The 19,907-nt window shown below is 38.7% G+C and overlaps 1 protein-coding gene across 6 annotated transcripts in view; it reads right to left on the bottom strand.

Annotated features, from left to right (window-relative positions):
• Nucleotides 1–16,237, bottom strand: part of si:ch73-181d5.4 (death-inducer obliterator 1) — a 37,639-nt gene extending 21,402 nt beyond the window's left edge. Inside the window, exons 1-6 of one of the 6 annotated variants that reach the window (XM_056732560.1) lie at nucleotides 16,146–16,237; nucleotides 14,693–14,751; nucleotides 13,882–14,575; nucleotides 10,998–11,178; nucleotides 5,038–5,310; nucleotides 3,523–3,694 (exon numbers count right to left, since the gene is read on the bottom strand). In XM_056732560.1, the coding sequence (XP_056588538.1) occupies nucleotides 3,523–3,694; nucleotides 5,038–5,310; nucleotides 10,998–11,178; nucleotides 13,882–14,570 (1,315 nt within the window). In that variant the 5' untranslated portion in view covers nucleotides 14,571–14,575; nucleotides 14,693–14,751; nucleotides 16,146–16,237. Of the gene's footprint in view, nucleotides 1–3,522; nucleotides 3,695–5,037; nucleotides 5,311–8,627; nucleotides 9,991–10,997; nucleotides 11,179–13,881; nucleotides 14,576–14,692; nucleotides 14,752–16,068 lie in introns of those variants that run through there. The other 5 variants (XM_056732554.1, XM_056732555.1, XM_056732556.1 and 2 more) reach the window with 5 other exon arrangements.
• Nucleotides 16,238–19,907: the final 3,670 nt, after the last annotated feature.

Here is a 19,907-nt window from a genome sequence, read left to right as displayed (position 1 = left end):
TCGCACAGAGTAAAAGGGAGTCGTGCCTAGTTTACAAGTATGCTAGGGCCCGGTTTCACCGACAAGGTTTACCTTAAAGGTAAAATGGTTGATTTCGGAAAGGTACTAATTTAAATCTGCTAGCACTGAAATTCTAATCCCACCCACTATGCGATTCGCCATCCAAAGCCACGCCTCCTCCAAGCACATGAATGTATTACGTAAATCCACGTAACAAATTATAAACTAAATCCATTAAATTCTTCTCAAAGTATGTACATACCGTTCCAAAAGAAAGAGAGCAACCTAGGAAACGTCTTTCAGACACTTTGCCTGCCAGAGCAGTCTCCGTCATGTAAAAGCTGAGCCGATGTTAATTCGTTAATTTTTTCATCACTGCTTTTTCAAAAACTGACTGATTTACTTGTTGTCAGTTCTGTTGCTGATTGTCACCATTCTCCCTACATTGACAAGAGCACGCTGATGACGTATGATGTCTGCGTGAACAGGGTGCGCAGTAGTATGCAAAATACGTTTGTGAAAATGTACACATGACCAGCTTTTGGCCAGAACGTTATGATTGGGCGAATGTTTTTTGGTCCTAAGTCTTTCACAGATGATATATAATTAAAAAATTATATTTGCCCACTATACTTCAAACAACTCATCGGTTAATTAAAACCATGCACAAGACAACTTTTAAATGGGAAGAATCACAGAAAACTCTGTCTGGGCTACAAACTACATACAGGTAATAATCTGAGATCATGTAAAATGACATGTATTTCCTACGGTTAAAAATGGCAGCCGGCAAGAAGCTTGCAATTTCAAAATAAAAAAAAGAAGCTTTGCATCCATGCTATATGTGCACTGATTTGCCCGTTGCAAGTTTATCAGCAAGTAAAATTGGGGCTAAAATCATCAAAAATAAGAAATCAAGTGTGCTGTCGCAGTTTGACATAGTACACTAATACTTACCCTACACTAAATACCGTCTCGGGTCCTTTTCTAACAGTGCGATCGCAAAGAAATGTAAGTGTGGTAGTGAAGGTATTCATCAGTTTTCCGAAAGCACTTTTTGTGATGTGAGAAAGGACAATGTGAACCATGTGATGCACCTTTAGCTTTCTTCTAATTTCTTAAGTACTTCTTGTTTTAGATGGACAGACACATCAATCTACTTCTACCTACACAACTGCATTAAATCTTTGTGGCAAAGATGAAAGTACTGTAAGGTATCTTCAAAGAATTCATATTATTTTGACATGATAGTATCTCTTGTTCAACTACACCCAAAATGTGTTTTCCAAGATTTTGAGCTGCTGAATGTCTAGGCCACTGAAGTACAGGGAACTCAATATAATGTTCATGAAACTGATTTGAGATGATCATGGTCAGCAACAGCACTTGAGTAGGTTGTTTCATGAAAGATCAATTCATTCATCATTATTTTTTTCTCCGACCCTAACATCTGAATGTCACAGCAGAGATGCAATGGTTTTCCACTCTTCTGTTGTTGAGTTTTGGTGAGCTCTTTTCCAGCAATTGTCCATCTGCTTTAATGTTTGATGTGCTGTGTGTTCGAATGTGTGAGTTACTGTTGCCTTTCCATCAACTGGAATCAGTCTGGTCATTCTCCTCCGACATCATTTATTTTCAGTCCATTCTCTGAAAATTCTATAGATGGTTCCTGAAACACTCAAATCTTCATATCATGTTTAAATCTAAATGTGTCATTTTAATTACTGTTGTAAACTAATATATCCTGAATATGGAGATAAAAATATGGATATTTAAAATATATTTAAATATGTGCCTGCCAGATTTAAATTCAATGTAGTGTTAAACGTGCAACTGCAGTTGTCATCACAGTTTTCACCGCTGCACTCAGATAAACATTCAGTTTATTTTGAACAATGTGGTTGGTTCAGGGCTTACTGCTGGGAACTGGAAGGTTGTTGATTTGATCCAGGAAATCAACTGGTAATAAACAACACCACTGATGAAGAAGTTTAACAGAGGATCATCCTTCTCTACTGAATTTATGGTGGAGAAAAGGATGCAACAACCTTTTTAGCATCCAAACACTTGCACCTCACTAAGCTTCTGAAATTCACAATTTCAGAAGCTTAGTGAGGTGCAAGTCTAGCAAGTCTCCACCATAAATGCAGTAGATATGGATGATCCTCCTTTCACCTCAGCGGTGAAAACTGTGATGACAACTGCAGTTGCACGTTTAACACTACAGTGAATTTTCTTGGCTCGTTTTTAGCTCTGAATTTTGTTAGGGATACAAGTTTTCTAAAGAATATTATTCCACCAGTAAACACAGCCTCATACAAATGAAGTAACATATTGCTCAAAATAAAGTGCAATATATTGGTTATTAAAGTATTTTAGCTATGTCATGTACAAGCAAATTCAGACAAGTATGCTTGTGTTTGCATGCGGGATTCCCGGGGAACAAAGATCGTAAGCAGATGTGGAAAAGGAAGTTATTGAAGGTTTTGGACGCATTGTAGCAGAGTGAAAGAATCAAGCCAGCATATAGCGCTATGTAAACCACGAAAACATAACAGTGACAGAAGTTAAAAGTTTCTGTGCGACAACGATTGGAAAAATAACACCTGTTATTTACTTCAACAAAAGACTAAAAGACACATTACAGACATTGTTGCATCTGCATAATCCCTGCACATTTTCATGCAGACATGAAGTGAGAGATGATTAAAAGCATCATGGTGCTCGGTCATGAATAGCAGCAAAACGGAAAAGTTGATATTGCAACAACACTGGGTAGCAATTTCAGACTCATGACACCAAGGTCTATCTACTTGAATAGGGAAGGACAGATTTCTTAAAAATCACTTACTAATGTCACAGTAAAACAACACCATATATTTAACCTGAACCTAAACTATAACATTAATTGCTTGTTTAACTACACCAGGGGTATCCAAAGTCAGTCCTGGAAGGCCGGTGTCCTCCAGAGTTGTTTGAGCATGCAACACCTATGTACAGAGCCCCTCCCGAAAGTTGTCAGTCTTTAATGTTTGATAATCGGCTAATTTTTTACTGGAATATCCATGGGTAGCGCAGCTATACAGAACAGAAAAGCGGCATGATATTTGATATTGGGACACAACCTGGAAGTTTCTGAATCCCATTGTTATTGCTTGTACTTTGAAAATGAGATCACACAGTGTAGCAGATCCAGAACACATTTTCGTCCATATCTTGAAATGATTTCTGGAATTTGTTATTACAGATAGATTACTGAAGAATCATGATGCAAGCATTTAAATCTTTGAACAAAAGTGCTGTAGTGACGTGACGTGTACTACCTTGTTTGTGTGAAATAAGTAAAATCTCTCTGGGACAAACCCCAATGATCTTTCATGAAGTGTCACATGAAGTGTTTTTATGTCTCTGAATCGAAGTGTCAATACTTGCCTTGAAATACAATCATCAACACGTGTGTAACTCCAGTGGGAGCATTCTGTGTGTGTGTGTGTGTGTGTGTGGACAGTGTGAAATACATACCGGGTTTTTCCTCAATAGTAGCAGTTGATGGCTGTTGCTCAGGGACAGTAACTTCGGCACAATCCACGGACTCCTCTTTCACCATTTCCTGCAAGTTCGGTTTTTCTTCACTTTGTGGACTCTCGCCAACCTTCACCTTGAAAAGCTTTGCAAGAAATGATCGTTTCTGGCTCTGAAATTTGAAAGCATAAGAATGAACCTGAAGTGCACAGCTAAAGCATTGAACAGTTTCACAAATGTACAGATGGATTCTTTGTCTGTTGGAATCAGTAGCTACTATTAAGTTGACTGTATGAATAGGAATTATATCATAATTATAAAAAAATCAGAAGATAGAGTCCAAACAGTGATTGACACCGAGCGAAGTGATCAGGTTAAAAGTCCAGTGTATAAAATCTAGCTGCATCTAGGGCTGAGGTTGCGAACCAATGGTTCACTCCACCACACCACTTCGAAGCACAACGGTGGCTGACACAGAATTAAGATGGCATCACGTTTTTGCTTCTTTGCTGAAGGAGATGACGTATTAACAAGCACTCTGTGGAGTCGGGGACCTGCGGTGTATGTAGATAGAAATAGCTCATTCAATAAAAACATAACACTTCATTATCTAACCTCTTTATACACCTCTGAGGACATAGTTATGTATATTATAATGCAACTCAGTCAATAGATCTTACAAAAAATACACATTGGACCATTAATGAGCGCATTTTTGTGTCACAGACTTACATTTACATTTATGCATTTGGCAGAGATATATATTGCATTGTACTATACATTTGTTCAGAGTATGTTAAATCCCTGGGATTGAATTCATGACCTTGGTGTTGCTAACGTCATGCTCTAACCACTAAGCAACAGGAAAGCCTTAAATCTTTGATCATCTGACATGGCCATAAAAGCCATCCTTCTAGCATTGAATCTTTTCTATTTTAAGGAATAAACACAGTCTTACACAGATTGAGCAGCACAAATGCCCATTTACAGGTCCAAAACAAGGCTTCTAGGATTTATGACACGAACCCCAACAACAGCTTGTTTCGTACACCATACTTTATGCCTTTACGATGTTATTGCTCATCATCGGGCCTTTGAATTCTGACTGAGGTGTTTCCATGGAGCATTTTCATTCAGATTGGACCTCCACACCAGGATACATTGCTCCTCCATGTAAACACAACATTATCTTTCAAGGGTGTGGACACTGATATAGTTAATGTTCTTGGTGTGAAAGGGCCTTAACACCAAAAGCATAATGCATCAACAAATTATTCATTTGTTAAAAATGAAAAATATTAAACGAGTAATTTACTTTAAAATAAGCCCCCATTGACTTTCCATAGTGGGACTAAAAATTACCATGGAAAGTCAAAGGGGGCTTATTCTGAAGCGAATTAGTCCTTTAAGAATGAACAAAAACACACAAGCGCGCGTACACACTCAGTGAAAGTGACACCACAGCCAGGAGATATAGTAAGCTACATTCAGTGTTCAGAAGGAAAGGGTTTTTACCTTGAGTAAGGGTTTTGTAGGCGGAGGGGCAGGTTTTGTTTCAGGATTGGCTTCAGAGAGACACTTCATGGCCATGGCCGCATGCTGCACAATACACCGATGACCACAGTACACAGATTCTGGCAGAGGATTATTACTGCAGCCCGGACCAATACATGTAGGAAGGGCATCCTTCACCTCCTCCAACATTATTATCTCCTCTTTCACCTCATTCAACTTTTCCTTCATCTCTTGCTCTACTGTCTTTGGTTCCTCCAATGTTTCTGCCACAATCTGAGAAAGATTCATGTGAAAAACCCATTTACTGACTGCAAATGTAAACACAGGTATACACATATAGGAGGAACAAAAAGTCTATAGTTGCAGTCTTGTTGTGCTGTGATGCACAAGCTCATCATATCACTGAGTGTACAGTACAGCTGTGTCTTGATGTTTGTATGAATGTGCTCTGCATTATGCGGCTCTGCGCAAATCGTTAAGCTTAAGACATCCATGTAACGCGATTCGAAAGCATACGCAGCAATATTTTAATTTCTTTGGCAATACAGTGATGTTTATAGCCAGATCGGTCTGCGCAGAACCGCATGAAGTCTAACACACCTTTTCTATCAGTTTTACTTGAGGCAAGTGTCACGAAACAGCAGACTACTTCAATGTCTAAAGGCGGTCATATACAGAACGAGACAAGCAGTGCTACGCAATGTTGTGTTTGGGACAACTAACTATTATCGCACACCAGATGTGTTAGACATACACCTTCTTAGTATTACCCAATCTATGTCTTATCAACAATCAAAAACGTTTAAATGTAAAATATTATCTGTCTTATAATTAATTTAAGGTAAAGGGTGTATAGGGTCAATAAAGACCTGAGGTACGTAAAAGTGTTATTAAAGAAAAAACATTTCACAATTTTTTTCTTTTGCTATGGTGACTAAAATTGCATTTAATACATTGGTTGAGTGGTTGGCACTGCTGTCTAACTGTAAGTTTTTTTTTGAGATGTGACTGACTGAGCCATAACGTCTTTCTATGCTTAGTTTGCATGTTGTTCCTGCGTGAGTTGTGTGTGTGTCTGTAAGTGACCTGCAGGGGACTGGTCATATATACATCTATATCTGCCTGTGACTCAAGATGTAAGGATAGGTTCCAACCCTCCGCTGACCTCCGCTAGGAGAAGTGTGTTTGGAAAATGGATGAATGGTTGAATGAATTACAGTCCTCTGACTATAATGGAGTATAGTGTGTAACTTTAACCTTGTACTTTGACATTTTAGTTAAGATCAAAAAGATGTTAAAGTATAACAAAACATGCGTTAATTTATCATTGTGGAATTGTTAATCAAGCCTTAGGACAGTTTTGCACTATTTAAGCAGTTTAGAGATCCAGCTGTGTTAGATAAACATCCCGGGTCACAAAAGACCCAAGATATGTAATAATATTTTGGGAAGCACTAATGCATTTAAGGGTTAAAATAAGCTCAAAGTCTTATCCTAATGGTGAATAGACCAGATCATCTTATTTATCAGTGTTTCCCCTACCATTACCTTGGTGCCCCGACCCCTTTGAAGGTTTAATTTTATTTTTAATATAGAGCGCCAGTTCACAAGAGAAGTCATTTATGGTTACCTTGCCTACAGAACATATCTAACTTGTTCTTTTATTAAACAAATTAAATAGCATTATGGTATTTATCTTATTTACACAGCGGCATGTCATTTCTGTCTCCACATGGTTGGGCGTTTACAATTCTTCTCTGCTCTACGTATCGAGTTCTGCCCTGATGCTCGCACACACACGTGCACGCCCATACACTGGTAAGCACACTCCCACTAGTGGACAGAGAGCGCATGTCAGAAACAATGTTGCATCAACTGCAGGAAAAGCAAGCAGATAAAAATATTTGCATTTTTAAACGCTCCCAGGGTGGTAAAAATGGCAACATTCGTTCTCCTGCACAGAAAAGACACACACCCTGCCCCTGACAAGCAGCAACAGTCTAGTCACTACCGGATGACAGGTTTTCACCCACCTTGGCTTCTTCCATCTGCACTGCTAATCATAAGGAACCATTCGAAACAGACTATTTCTGTAGTTTAAATTAATCAGCGTGTCTACATAACTGAGGTATACATAATTTGCGCACTCCTTTATGTTGTTTATATTTTGCTGCTTTATCTTTGAATATCTTTATATAGCTCCAAACGCACTTTTTTTTTACCCTGTCCACTCCATGAGCGCTTCTACTACCAAAGACGCAACGCATATAAATACCTGCAGACATCAAAAGCAGGTAAAAAATTGACAATTTTCTGTAACACTTAAACGAAATAAAACCCGAAATAAAAATTTATTCACACTGTATATCCTGCACTTGCTAATTGCACTTCTGGTTAGACCTAAACTACATTTCGTTACACTGTACTTGTATATGTGTAATGACAATAAAGTTGAATCTAATCTACTCTAATAAACTTACAGCCTATTGAAACCGCTTGCTAATGCTAAAGGCATGTAATCTAACCGCGAAAGTCTTAGCAGACGTTTTTCTCATCATCACAGAGTCAATTAGAGGACTTATCACGGGTAGTAAGAGGGAGAGGAAGAGATAGGAGAGATAGGGGTATTGGAGATAAAGGCAGGGCGAGGAGAAGCAGAGGACCTAATGTTACCCGGGAGGACCGCACAAGAGAGGATGTGAAAGCTAAGCAGTATTATAATATAACTTAAACCCGATTTGTGCAAATTATGATTGTTAACATGATTTCTTGATTTGCACACGGCCATGCAACAAGGACTTTTAGTACAATTACAAAGTGCTAAATATTTACAAGGAAAAAACGCTACTTCTCTTGATGATCAGCTCATCTATTAGCTAAAGCTATCAAACAAACAGTTCACTTATATAGTGGAAATTAGACAAACTTACCGGTCCAGCAGAAAGCTGGCAACTATGGCGTCGCTTAGCAAACCTTTTCCTGCTTCAGTGCCCTCCATTTGGGAAAAGCCACACTGATCTTTATTCGGGTTTTATTTCGTTTTGTCTCGACTTCGCCTTGCTGCATCGTATTTTCTCTTTTTTGACGAAACAGATTGACGCTCTCTCGTGTGGTCCGCCATTAGCGCAAATTTCACTTCTAACCCCAACAAAATAACCGTTTCAATTTCTAATAAAAAACATGACGAGTGAATTTTGTTGTTGTTCTTCCTTTTCTTCTGCTAATCCTTCTATGTAGTGGCCGTGGCAAGCTGCCTCAAAACACAGCCGAACAAGAACGTAGTCCCGTGCATCCTTCGTTTTACGAAACGCGCTCAGTTTGTCCGTGTAGTGCTACTATAGAAACATGGCTGTACAATTTGATATATTACATGTAAGGGTGTGCCCGCGGTGTATATACAGTTGTGTTCAAAATGATTCAACCCCCAATGCTGTAAATGGTTTTAGGGAATTTAGTGTACATTTGTAATTGTATTCAGAATGAAATCCTACAAGGACTTCTTAAAGAACCATATGCAACTAAAATGACATTAATTAGTAATTTAGGGTTAGTCTGCAAATTCAAGGCAAAGGGCACTGTTGAAACGCTACCTGGTCGTGGCAGAAAGAAGATGCTGACTTCGACTGCTGTGCGCTACCTGAAGCTTAGAGTGGAGAAAAGTCCCCGTGTGACTGCTGAGGAACTGAGAAAAGATTTGTCAGATGTGGGTACTGAAGTTTCTGCTCAGACAATACGGCGCACCCTGCGTAATGAAGGCCTCCATGCCAGAACTCCCAGGCGCACCCCCTCGCTGTCCCCAAAGAATAAGAAGAGTCGACTGCAGTATGCCAAAAGTCATGTGGACAAACCACAGAAGTTTTGGGATAGTGTTCTGTGGACTGATGAAACAAAATTAGAACTGTTTGGGCCCATGGATCAACGCTATGTTTGGAGGAGGAAGAACAAGGCCTATGAAGAAAAGAACACCTTGCCTACTGTGAAGCATGGCGGAGGGTCAATCATGCTTTGGGGCTGTTTTGCTTCTGCAGGTACTGGGAAGCTTCAGCGTGTGCAAGGTACCATGAATTCTCTTCAGTACCAGGAAATATTGGATGACAATGTGATGCGGTCCGTCACAAACCTGAGGCTTGGAAGACGTTGGACCTTTCAACAGGACAATGATCCCAAGCATACCTCCAAGTCCACTAGAGCATGGTTGCAGATTAAAGGCTGGAACATTTTGAAGTGGCCATCGCAGTCACCAGACTTAAATCCGATTGAGAACCTCTGGTGGGACTTAAAGAAAGCAGTTGCAGTGCGCAAGCCTAAGAATGTGACTGAACTGGAGGCTTTTGCCCATGATGAATGGGCGAAGATACCCGTAGATCGCTGCAAGACACTTGTGTCGAGCTATGCTTTACGTTTAAAAGCTGTTATAACTGTAAAAGGATGTTGTACTAAGTACTAAGATTGAATGTCACTTGGGGGTTGAATAAAACTGATAATGATGTGAGCTCAGAAAAGACATTTGTGGTTATTTCATTATAAATGTTATGTTATATTTGTCTGACCTACACGTGCCTCTTTGATTTAATTGTAAGCAGGATGACTGAATGATCATAATCAATGTCAAACCGACCAAAACAATCAATTTCAGTGGGGGTTGAATAATTTTGAACACAACTGTACATAAAATGGCTCATTGTAAGATAATATAAACATTTCGCTTTATTTTGTAAGGTATTTATTCACCACTCACAACATAGTTTTGTATTATATATTACATTTTGGTGAATAAACCCTTAAAATTCCAACACACTGTACCTTTAAGTAAACGATAATGCGATAAAGTATTTCTAGTTTACTGTTTGCCATGTATGTTTGTGACACCAAACCATAAGCTCATGTATCTTGATTTAGCATTAATGATATTAATAATAGCATTAATAATCAGCATGTTGAGAGCATTTCATAATGAATCATGTTTTAAATGGAAAGACTATTTAGAATCAGTTCTAATATGAATGGCATGGAAAGGCTAGTTTTTAGCAACTTTGTAAGTACTTCTGCTCATGATAAATTAATTTCAGTGTCAGTAGTTTTTTAGATATTAAAATAGTACTTTGCTTTAGCACCAGAGGCTACAACACAGTAACCAGGCCTTTCTATGTTTCATAACTGTGTTATCAAAATATATAATAAATGGCCTGATAAAACATTAGATGTTAACCTTTTATATACATATTCGACCGTGCTCAATGAATTAAATATTATTCATTTTAAAAAGTATTGTCCGGACCCCCCAAAGCCATAAATCAGTGAACATTTAGCATTAATGACTTGAGTTTAGAAGTAGCGCTATGCAATTCATCGAAAATTAATAGTTATTGTAAATTTTGGCCTTCAACAATTACAAAAACAAAATAATTAAGGTAAAACGATTATACAGCTTTCCTGTAGCTCAGTGGTAAGAGCATTTCGTTAACAACGCAAGGTTGTGGGTTCGATCCCAGGGGATTGCAAATACCTATGTAAAATGTATAGGATAAAGCATTGCAAGTCATTTTGGAAAAAAGCGTCTGCCAAATGCCTAAATGTACAAATGTACATTGTGCCACATTCCATTTTGCAAGGATCTTCTCTTTTCTTGTGGTTTAAGTGCACCTTTCCGTTACAGTGGTTCAGCTGTGCAAGTTCTTTACATTTATTTTTCAGTTGAATTCACAGTTAAAAAGCAAATGTTACTTGTTTTCGATGTTGTTTTAAAAGTTGATGAGTAATCGTGTTAAATTATCAGGATCTCAATATTGGCCAAAATAATCGTGATTATGTTTTGTGTTATAATTGAGCAGACCTAATTTAAAGCATACCAACACTAACAAATCAAGATCGGAAGATTAGAGTAAAAATGAAAGCTTAGTCATGTTTTTGTATTCAACATTATTGATTATAAATCACAAAGTAAAAATGTTCAGTTTTACCACAGTACACGTGCTGATTTTGTTAGGGTTTCTGATTTTCCTGGTGATGTTATCATCGTCAGAGCATGTGGAGCAGGTGAATTGTTCTCCATTCTTCTGAAAGAGACGACCGTGAGCCTCACTAATGCCAACACAGTCAGTGTGGTGCCACTTCCGGCAAGAATCACAGCAGATCAGAAACCTGACAGATAAGAGACATTCTAAGAATATAACAGCAAAACCGCTTGAAAATGCATTGCCATTTTGATTCATAAAGAAAATAAACAGATCGATTTGTCCTCGCCACATGCAAGGAAACTTTGAAAACATTCTTGAGATTTACACATTTAAACTACTTTCAAATTTTTATTTCATGACCCCTTTAAAGATCTAAATATCCTTAATATTGTTGCAAGATAATCGTTTCCACCAACATAGAGGTGGCATCAGGGCTGGGGAATTTATAAACTGAAAATTAAAAGATGAGATGTGTTGTTGAGAAACGCAGGGAGGCATACAGACTAATGTAGATACTGCTGTATAATCATTATACAAATAAACATGACTTGAGAAAATGTCTGAATGTTTTGATGCCTGTATAATATTTTAACTAGAAAATCTAAAGTCTGCCTGGCATATGATGTAAAGCTAAGATCTCACTGAATGGCTCGCATCTTCGGGCTGAATGCTCAAGTGAATGCGATTCTACACACTGGTTGGGAAAATCCCTTAGCTTTTGAGTGTGAAATTTCATAGGGATCCGCTGTTTAAATTTCGCTGCATCTCATATTCTCATTTTATTATATTTAATATAATAGTATTTACTAGATAGGTAAATTTTCTGAAGAAAATGTGAGTGGTGCTTGCCGCGGCAAAACTGGGCACTGGGCAGTCACTAGGGTGATGACGCTTTAAGCCACAAATTAATCTAATCAACCCTCATGTTAAGATATCTATCTTGACCTTTTAGGTTGCTTTAAATGGTTTCTATGGGCATAGGTTCATGATGATCCTGTGACACTGATTAGGTGCCCGAGTAAAATTAACCCACCCCTTGTCTCTACAACACTGTGCTGCAAATATCTTGACTTTTTTTAATGGAACTCTATGGGATCTGTTGCAAGGTTGCTGTAAATGGTTGCTATGGGCATGGCTTCACAGCTTCATGATGATCCTGTGACAGTCATTGGTTATCAGAGTAAAATGAACCCACCCCCTTGTCACTAAGACACTGTGCTGCAAAGATATTCTATCAACCTTATATAATACCTTTTATGGACATAAAGTCTGTGGGGAATTTCGGTTGGCCCTTACGTCCCAGGGGTACAACGAACAACCCATTGTGAGGTATGTTCTTACATATCCTGCCAGCCTCTTCAAATGTGGATAACCGCATGTTTCTACAAAATCCTCGCTTGGACCTAAGACCCGTCAAAGTTCGACACAATGTTGAATTGTGCATTCATTCATTTATTTAGAAATTAGATATTATTTATTAGAATGATCTTACTCGTTGTATAAACACCATGCACTGTGCTGTGTTCTAACTTATCTGTTTTTCCCGTTTGCCCCTGTAAAGCTGCTTTGAAACAATACACATTGTGAAAAGCGCTATATAAATAAACTTGAATTGAATTAAATCAATGAGATCTTTCGGGTGATTTTTTGTCCCCATCGAACACCTAATTCATGGGCATTCGATGAACGGATGTGAGACATAGTGACATTCACTGTAGTATCTAGAAATTTGGGTATAATTATAAGTATTGTATAGAAAATAGTATACAACAGTATTTGTTCATGTGCACATAATTACAGAGAAACCCTTACAAACTGGTTATAAATGCTAATAAGAGACACTTCAGGGGACCTTAGTTGTCCCTCTGAAATTTGAGACATGTGAAAACATGGAGAGCTTGTCCATTTCAGGGAAGTATTGGGTCATAAATGATAGAAAATCTCAACAATAAAGTTGCAATACGAAATGTTTGCCACTAAATTGCCACGTTTATTTGAAACTATGGCTGTCAATGCAAACCTTGTTAATGCATGCAATTTTTTTTTCAGATGAACGCATTTAAAATATTTAACGCAACATCCATCTGTTTTGTCATCCTGTGTCTAGCGTTACATTCTTGAAACAGTTGCTTTGATGTGTTCAATGAAGATGGATAGCTTCTAGCTGTGGGACGCGGCAAAATGCAATGCAAGGTCCAGTCTGGTGTGTACAGTCACAGGCCACGTCAGTGAACCTTTTTCAGACAACATTAAGTTCCCTTTCTTGTGAATTCAATGTTTAATGAGATTAATGCTAAATGGTCAATTAAATAAAGAATAATTCTCATTAAAGACTGTAAAGTGTAAATTTCCAACCTGTTTCACATCATAGATCTCAATTATACTGTTGAATGGCTATAATTAATGTAAAATAAATAATCAATTTAATGGAGACCTCAGTTGCAGTACTAATATCAGAATGTTGGCTTTCATCAAATTATGCTGTTAAAGAATTATGTTGTTTCTACATTAATTTGAAGATTGTTAAAGTATATTTTAAAACATTAATGTTATGCGCAATCAATTGTGATTAATCACAGAAAAAGTGTGATTAATCGGATTAATAGCACAATTTGAAACATAAAATTGCAGGTTGCTTTACACAGGTTTACGTCAAAGTGTCAATTTCCAGAAAGTCATACCTGAAATATATAAAAAAAAGTTCGCTATTGTTCTCAACAGATTTTAGTTTTTTTAAACCAAAAATGTTACGGATTGCAACTTTAATATAAAGGTACATTCGCCACATGACAAAATTAAGAATTTTAAATCAGTTAATTAAAACCAGAGTTTTTTAGCCAAACGTATTTGTCTTTCAGGTGGCATCTGCATTTAATCTGGGACTCACCTGTTTTTCATTGTCTGTTGACATATACAGCACAAAACAACCCCATCAATCTTCTCACGAGCCTCCTCGCTGTTATTTGTGCTGTCTTCCTCAGCACAGTCTATCTTTGCTCTTTTAGCCGCTGTTTGACCTTCAAAATCCGTGCCATATAACATGTTAACATCATCTTGTTCCCACAGCTGTATGCCTCTTGCAGCGCATTCTGTGTCTTTCACATTATCTTCATGTCCAAGTTCCTCCAGTCGCCGAGAAATGGCACGTTTCCGAATCTCTTGGAGACTGAGATCATCGCTGTCTTCTGCTCTATCTGAAACAGTTTCCCCACTTAGCGATTTCTCACCCGAATTCCGGTCGGCTTCAACACACTGAGGACCCTCTGTCACACCACGAGCTTTATCCTCGTTTAATTTCTCTTCAGAAGGGGCAAGCACAGAGTGTGGCGCACGTCTTCGGCCCCCACGACCCCGTTTTGAGGAAGCAGGAATCACACCAGCCTCAGTGACATGTTTTCCCCTGCCATGACCCCTGCCTCGACCCCTGCCTCGACCCCTGGACTGCCGGGTATCACGGTGTGGGGAGGGAGGGCTGTTGAGCATGGTGCCAACGGCTTCCAAGAACTCCCGTCTGGCAATGGTGCTTCGTCGGAAACGCCAGGTCTTCTCCTTACAGATGGAACCTTCCTCATCCATCTTAACTAAAGAAATCGAGAAAAACATCTTCAGGATTTACATCCAATGGAGCGTATGGATTCCATAACATTTAATAATGCAATTTCTTCAAAAATAAAAAAATACATCCAAATTGTATTTACCTCTGTGTTTTCACAGAACGATTTCAGGATGGTCTTGTTTTTACTTTTCAGCTCAGCACCTGCAGACAGCACAACCATTTTTAAAACATTCTCAAACTTTTTTTAGACCCTACTCCTAATACTGGATATTTGTCGTTTGATGTCAATGGAAAACATACTAAGTAAATACAGTATAATTACTGATCTTTCATGAAAAGGAAGTGTCATCACTTTTTCTTGCACGGTAGTGACGAAGCACCAGAAGGTTCTGTGTAGTAGTTAGAGAGCTTGTATAGTATGTACAGAGTCTGCGATGGGTTTTGGTCTCATCATGAGTGCACTGTGTCACAATTACAAAACATTCACAATATCATGACGGGACTGCATGTGATAGAGCTATCATGTCCTCCGTCTGCAAGAGAAAGAGTGATGTGCCCATTTAAAAAAGTGCAGTGCAACATAAAAGCAGCTCTCCATGAGACCATTATTAGTTAGTTATTAGAAAGAACATTAACTGGTGCAATAACAACAGGACAACCGAAAATATCATGTTTTACGACTTATGTTTTCCTCAATAATTATAGTTGGCAAATAACAAATGTTATTACAACACCTCATTATAACGTAGTAAAAAAAGTGAACACATTGCACCGCCATAAACTTACATCACTTAGACTGAGATCATCATCCCGGCATTCGCAGTGGCGATGTCGCCTGTAACTTAAGTATTTCCTTTCCCTTAAATCTTGCTACGTCTATGCCTAGACGTAGGATACATTAAACATTTACACAGTTGTATACACTTTCATTTAAAGCACACAACTGAGCTACATGCATACTTGTATAACCGAATCTAACTTAACATTGGCAAATGTTTAGTTCAGTCTGCTATTGCTTACACTTTACAACACGGTCTTATTTTCTAAACGTCCACTAGCTAACATTAACTATGAACAAAATGCACTATACAGCGTATCTTTTCTGTTTGTTAATAGAGTGCAATTACCCTCGCTCATTCATGTTGGTTTTTGTGCATTTTATGCATTACAAAATGTTAATATAATTAATAAACGCTGAAGAGGATTTGATCAGTGTTCGTTTTTATTTGCAGTTAACTAATGTTAAAAAATGGAAACGTCTATTATTACTTTGCTATATAGTTTTTAGTAGGTCATGTTTCTCTGCAACATTTTATGCAGACCGAGAGCTAAAAAAACATATGAACAGTTACTGAGTTTATAAACATAAGTTACACTGTAAACTCATACACAGTTCTGTGCACTGGCAAATATGGCATTCCTGAAACTTGTTCAAGATATTAGTCGTAAGAGAAAGAATGCAATAAAACAGAGGCACGAGTTTCTGTTTAAATATCAGCAGCAGTTTAGGACACTCACTCTTGTCGCATGTTCAGTCCACACAGCGTTTACACACACAAAGAAATGCAGAGGCAGACTAAAGTAAAAAGACTTACACAGAATAATAGTATCTTCTGCATTCAAATACACAAACCCTCAATGCTTCTTCCATTTTGTCCATGAGAGAGGGGCGTGTGACGTACTCAAGAACTCGCCGGAAGAAGAAAGACGCATCACTGACAGTGAACAGCGACACCAGTAGATAGGAGGACCCGTGAGACATTTATGGAAAAGCTGCAATTACTACATTATTAATAACAGACACCAATGAAAAAACCCGAACAGCTGTATACCGGAAACGAGTGATGTGATCTGATAAATCATCGAACAGATGTGACAGTTTTGGAAATACGTGTGAGAAGCAGTTTCTCTGCTCGGATCTCTCTGCAACGTTAACACATCACGTTCTTCTGGCTTTCAAACGCACAGACGCCCCAGCAAACACAGAAGGTTCCCCTAACGTTAGTTTTTAGTTGCCTTTTGGATATTTTTTTGGGAACCAAAAATAGCGTTCTAAGAACGTTCTTCTCTGTTGCGGTTTTTGGCAACCAGAAAATAACGTTCCCAGAACGTTGCAGGCTGTTTGCTAAATAACCAGTAAATAACGTTCCCTGATGGTCATTTTTGGAAACTTATTTGCAACCAGAAAATAACCCTGGTGTTTTTTTTAGGTTATTATTTTGCCACCAGAAAATAACGTTATATGATGGTTATTGTTTGGTAAAAAAAATAAACCAGAAAATAACATTCCCTGATGGTTATGTATTGGTTATTTTTGCAACCAGAAATAATACAGATTTGAGATTTAACTTCTATTTTCGTGATTTTCAATTAATTTGACACATCTAAATCAACAGACCATGATGTACGCACAAAAACTCAGGGCTTTTGATTGTTATATCTAAACACGAGCTGCGCACTGTGGTGAGACAAGAATATTGTTAGCCTGAAGATAATGAAATGTTTATTTTTCTGTCAATAAAAATCTGCTAAATAAATATTGTACTGAAGTCCTTGCTATTTTATTTCAATATCTGTAATGTCTGATGTCATGATTCCGCCATCATGTCATGTCTATTATTGGTCTTGGGTCATGGCACAGCCTTAAGTTGTGTGCGTAGGGAGAGATAATGATCCATCGGCTTGCTATACTCTCTCTCCGGTCCACTTCTTTGTTCCCGCCATCTCGTTTCCTTGTTACCTTCCCATTAGTGTCCTAGATAGCAGGGGACTCCGGGCCGGTATTGTACCGAAATCCGACTCCCCCGACAAATCATACTCCCCTCGCGTGCACGCGCTTTATTCACATTTGATAGACGGAGTTAAGAGTTCTGTTTGCTGCGGCTCTATTTCACACTTCTAGACCCAGGAATGAATGTGTAAATTAGTCGTTGTCAAAGTCCTAAATCTACGATCACCAAAAGATGTTAAGCAATGCTAATGATTAAAGATGGGTCAAGTAAATAAACACACAACAGCATGGTAGATCGATTTAGCTCGCTCGTGGAAACAATATTGTCACCGGGTACCGAAGGCGGAACTAAAAATGACAGCGTGTGTTTGTCTGGGGGCATACTTCCGGGCGAACGACACTGTCATGGCCGATCGGACAAGTAAATAAAGGGAAATTGCGGTAGCTGCATCGAATTAGAGTCCGCCAGGTCGGCGATTAGTACGGGCCTGTTAGAATGGATATACAAGCAGGGCTGAGAGGATCTAAAACGGAGCGTTCGGGGGAGAGAAACAGGACGTGACAGACACGAGCGAAAGGAGCGAAGGGGCACGACTATAAGAGCTGGCTGGCTAGAAGATTGTCAGTGGGAATAGAAATCTGGAAGAGAGCTAAGTACCGGATTTCAACTTATTACAGAAATACTTTGTCTGTGTTCATGGAGTTAATAGGATAAACCGGAAGAACCGTGGCGGTATGCTATTCCTTTTCTTTGTGTGGTTGAAGTTGGTGATTTAAGGATACGTTTGTTTCCTCGGATAAACGCTGCACAATTGGAAGCACGCCGCACCCCCCTCTTTGGACACCATATGAGCGGTTGGTGGAGTGGCCCAGGCGGAATGGAGTGAAGGCTTAAATCCACTGTGAGGTACTTTGTAGTGTCGCAGTGCTTACGAATTGAAGTGTTCACGTGTTTGACATACCATTTTGCTCCAAACCTTTCATGGGTACATCCCGCCTTCCAGAAGAATGTGCTTTGGAAATGCATGTTGCTTATAGTTGTGTGCAGGTGCCCATCAGTCCCTAGTCAGCCGGTCGTCTCCACTGTTCTGAGTTGAGTACCGAAGATTCTCTGCTGGTCGATTATCCCGAGCCCCATCGCTATCCTAAGGAAGCAGTAAGCCCACGTCTCCACTGTTCTGGGTTTAGTACCGAAGATTCTCTGCTGGTCGAGTATCCCGAGCCCCATCGCTGTCCTAAGGAAGCGGTAAGCGCACGTCTCCACTGTTCTGAGTTGAGTACCGAAGATTCTCTGCTGGTCGATTATCCCGAGCCCCATCGCTAACCTAAGGAAGCAGTAAGCCCACGTCTCCACTGTTCTGAGTCAAGTCCGAAGATTCTCTGCTGGTTGAGTATCCTGAACCCCATCGCTGCCCTGGGGAGTTAGTGAGCCAACGGCCTACACTGTCCTGAGTTACTTACCCGGGAGTCGTTGGCGTCAGAGTCTCCTAAAACCCTTGGTCGCCCTGAACAGGGGAAAGAGCTGCAGTTCTCCACGCTGATACTATTTTAAGCAAGTTTTAAGACTAAATAAAGCTCATTAAATTATTCTATCTCGTGTTCTGCCTCGTACTGTTCCCTTGGTGTAGCTCCTCAGAGCGGTGGTTTGTACGGGTGGTGTGCGATTTGGGTTCTGCCCCAACCCCGGCCCGTGACAATATCTTCAAGACCACCCAGACAATTTTACATGGATTATCACAGTAAAGAGATAGTAATGCTTTTTATGCAGACTAATTTTGATGCCCGATGTAATTTATCTGTGCACAACTTTGTTCCAAAAAGTAATGTCAGAATATCTTTGGATTAGTGGATGAGGTTTTGCTGTTGCCATGTTACTAATGCACACCGTCTTTCAAATAACTTGTAGGCTGATCATTTACTTTTCCTTTGATACTTGCATATGAATGTCATTTAAAATACAAATATTCAATCATTGAAGTATAGAGAAATACATTTATTCAAGGTTATAATGTGCTCTTATAGAAGACGGTGTTAAAAATGCTTGCGAACGTTATACTGCAAAAATTCTTTCATTTATCTCTATTTTAAGGATTTTTTCCCTATGTTACATTTTGTATGACCAATGAAATCACGATTTAAAGACAAAACAAACAGTTTTCAATTGTCTTCCATTTTGATAACATTAAAAATGAGTTATGAAAACACAAAATATGAGTTATTTTGTAACAGGCTATTTAACAGACCATTCTAGATTCCTCTATTTCTTTTCAGGTCTAAATATTCTATTCAATGTATGTTTTTCTAACCTTTGTGTAGTGTTAAAAAGATGGAACAAGAAGCACTTCATTTCTTTAATATATCTTTGGTTGGTGGCCTCATGACCATTAAGCTTTAGTTTTACTAGAACGAGTTTAATGGGGGAGTAAAATTTCCACAATTTTAAACTTTAACCTAAGAAAAAATTACTTCCCTCTTAATCTCACCTTAATATTATCACAGGCACATCACATATAAGATACTGACACATCTTTATATAGAGGTTGTGTCTTTAAAAGCATTTGACTCTAGCTTCAATACAGTGGGTTTATTATAGGGGGTATAATTTCCACAACAATAACCAATATAC

The sequence above is a fragment of the Triplophysa dalaica genome, chromosome 20 (genome assembly GCF_015846415.1).
Source record: "Triplophysa dalaica isolate WHDGS20190420 chromosome 20, ASM1584641v1, whole genome shotgun sequence".
NCBI classification, from domain to species: domain Eukaryota; kingdom Metazoa; phylum Chordata; class Actinopteri; order Cypriniformes; family Nemacheilidae; genus Triplophysa; species Triplophysa dalaica.
Note: the sequence above shows the minus strand (reverse complement) of the source record. Positions and strands in the feature narration are given on the sequence as shown.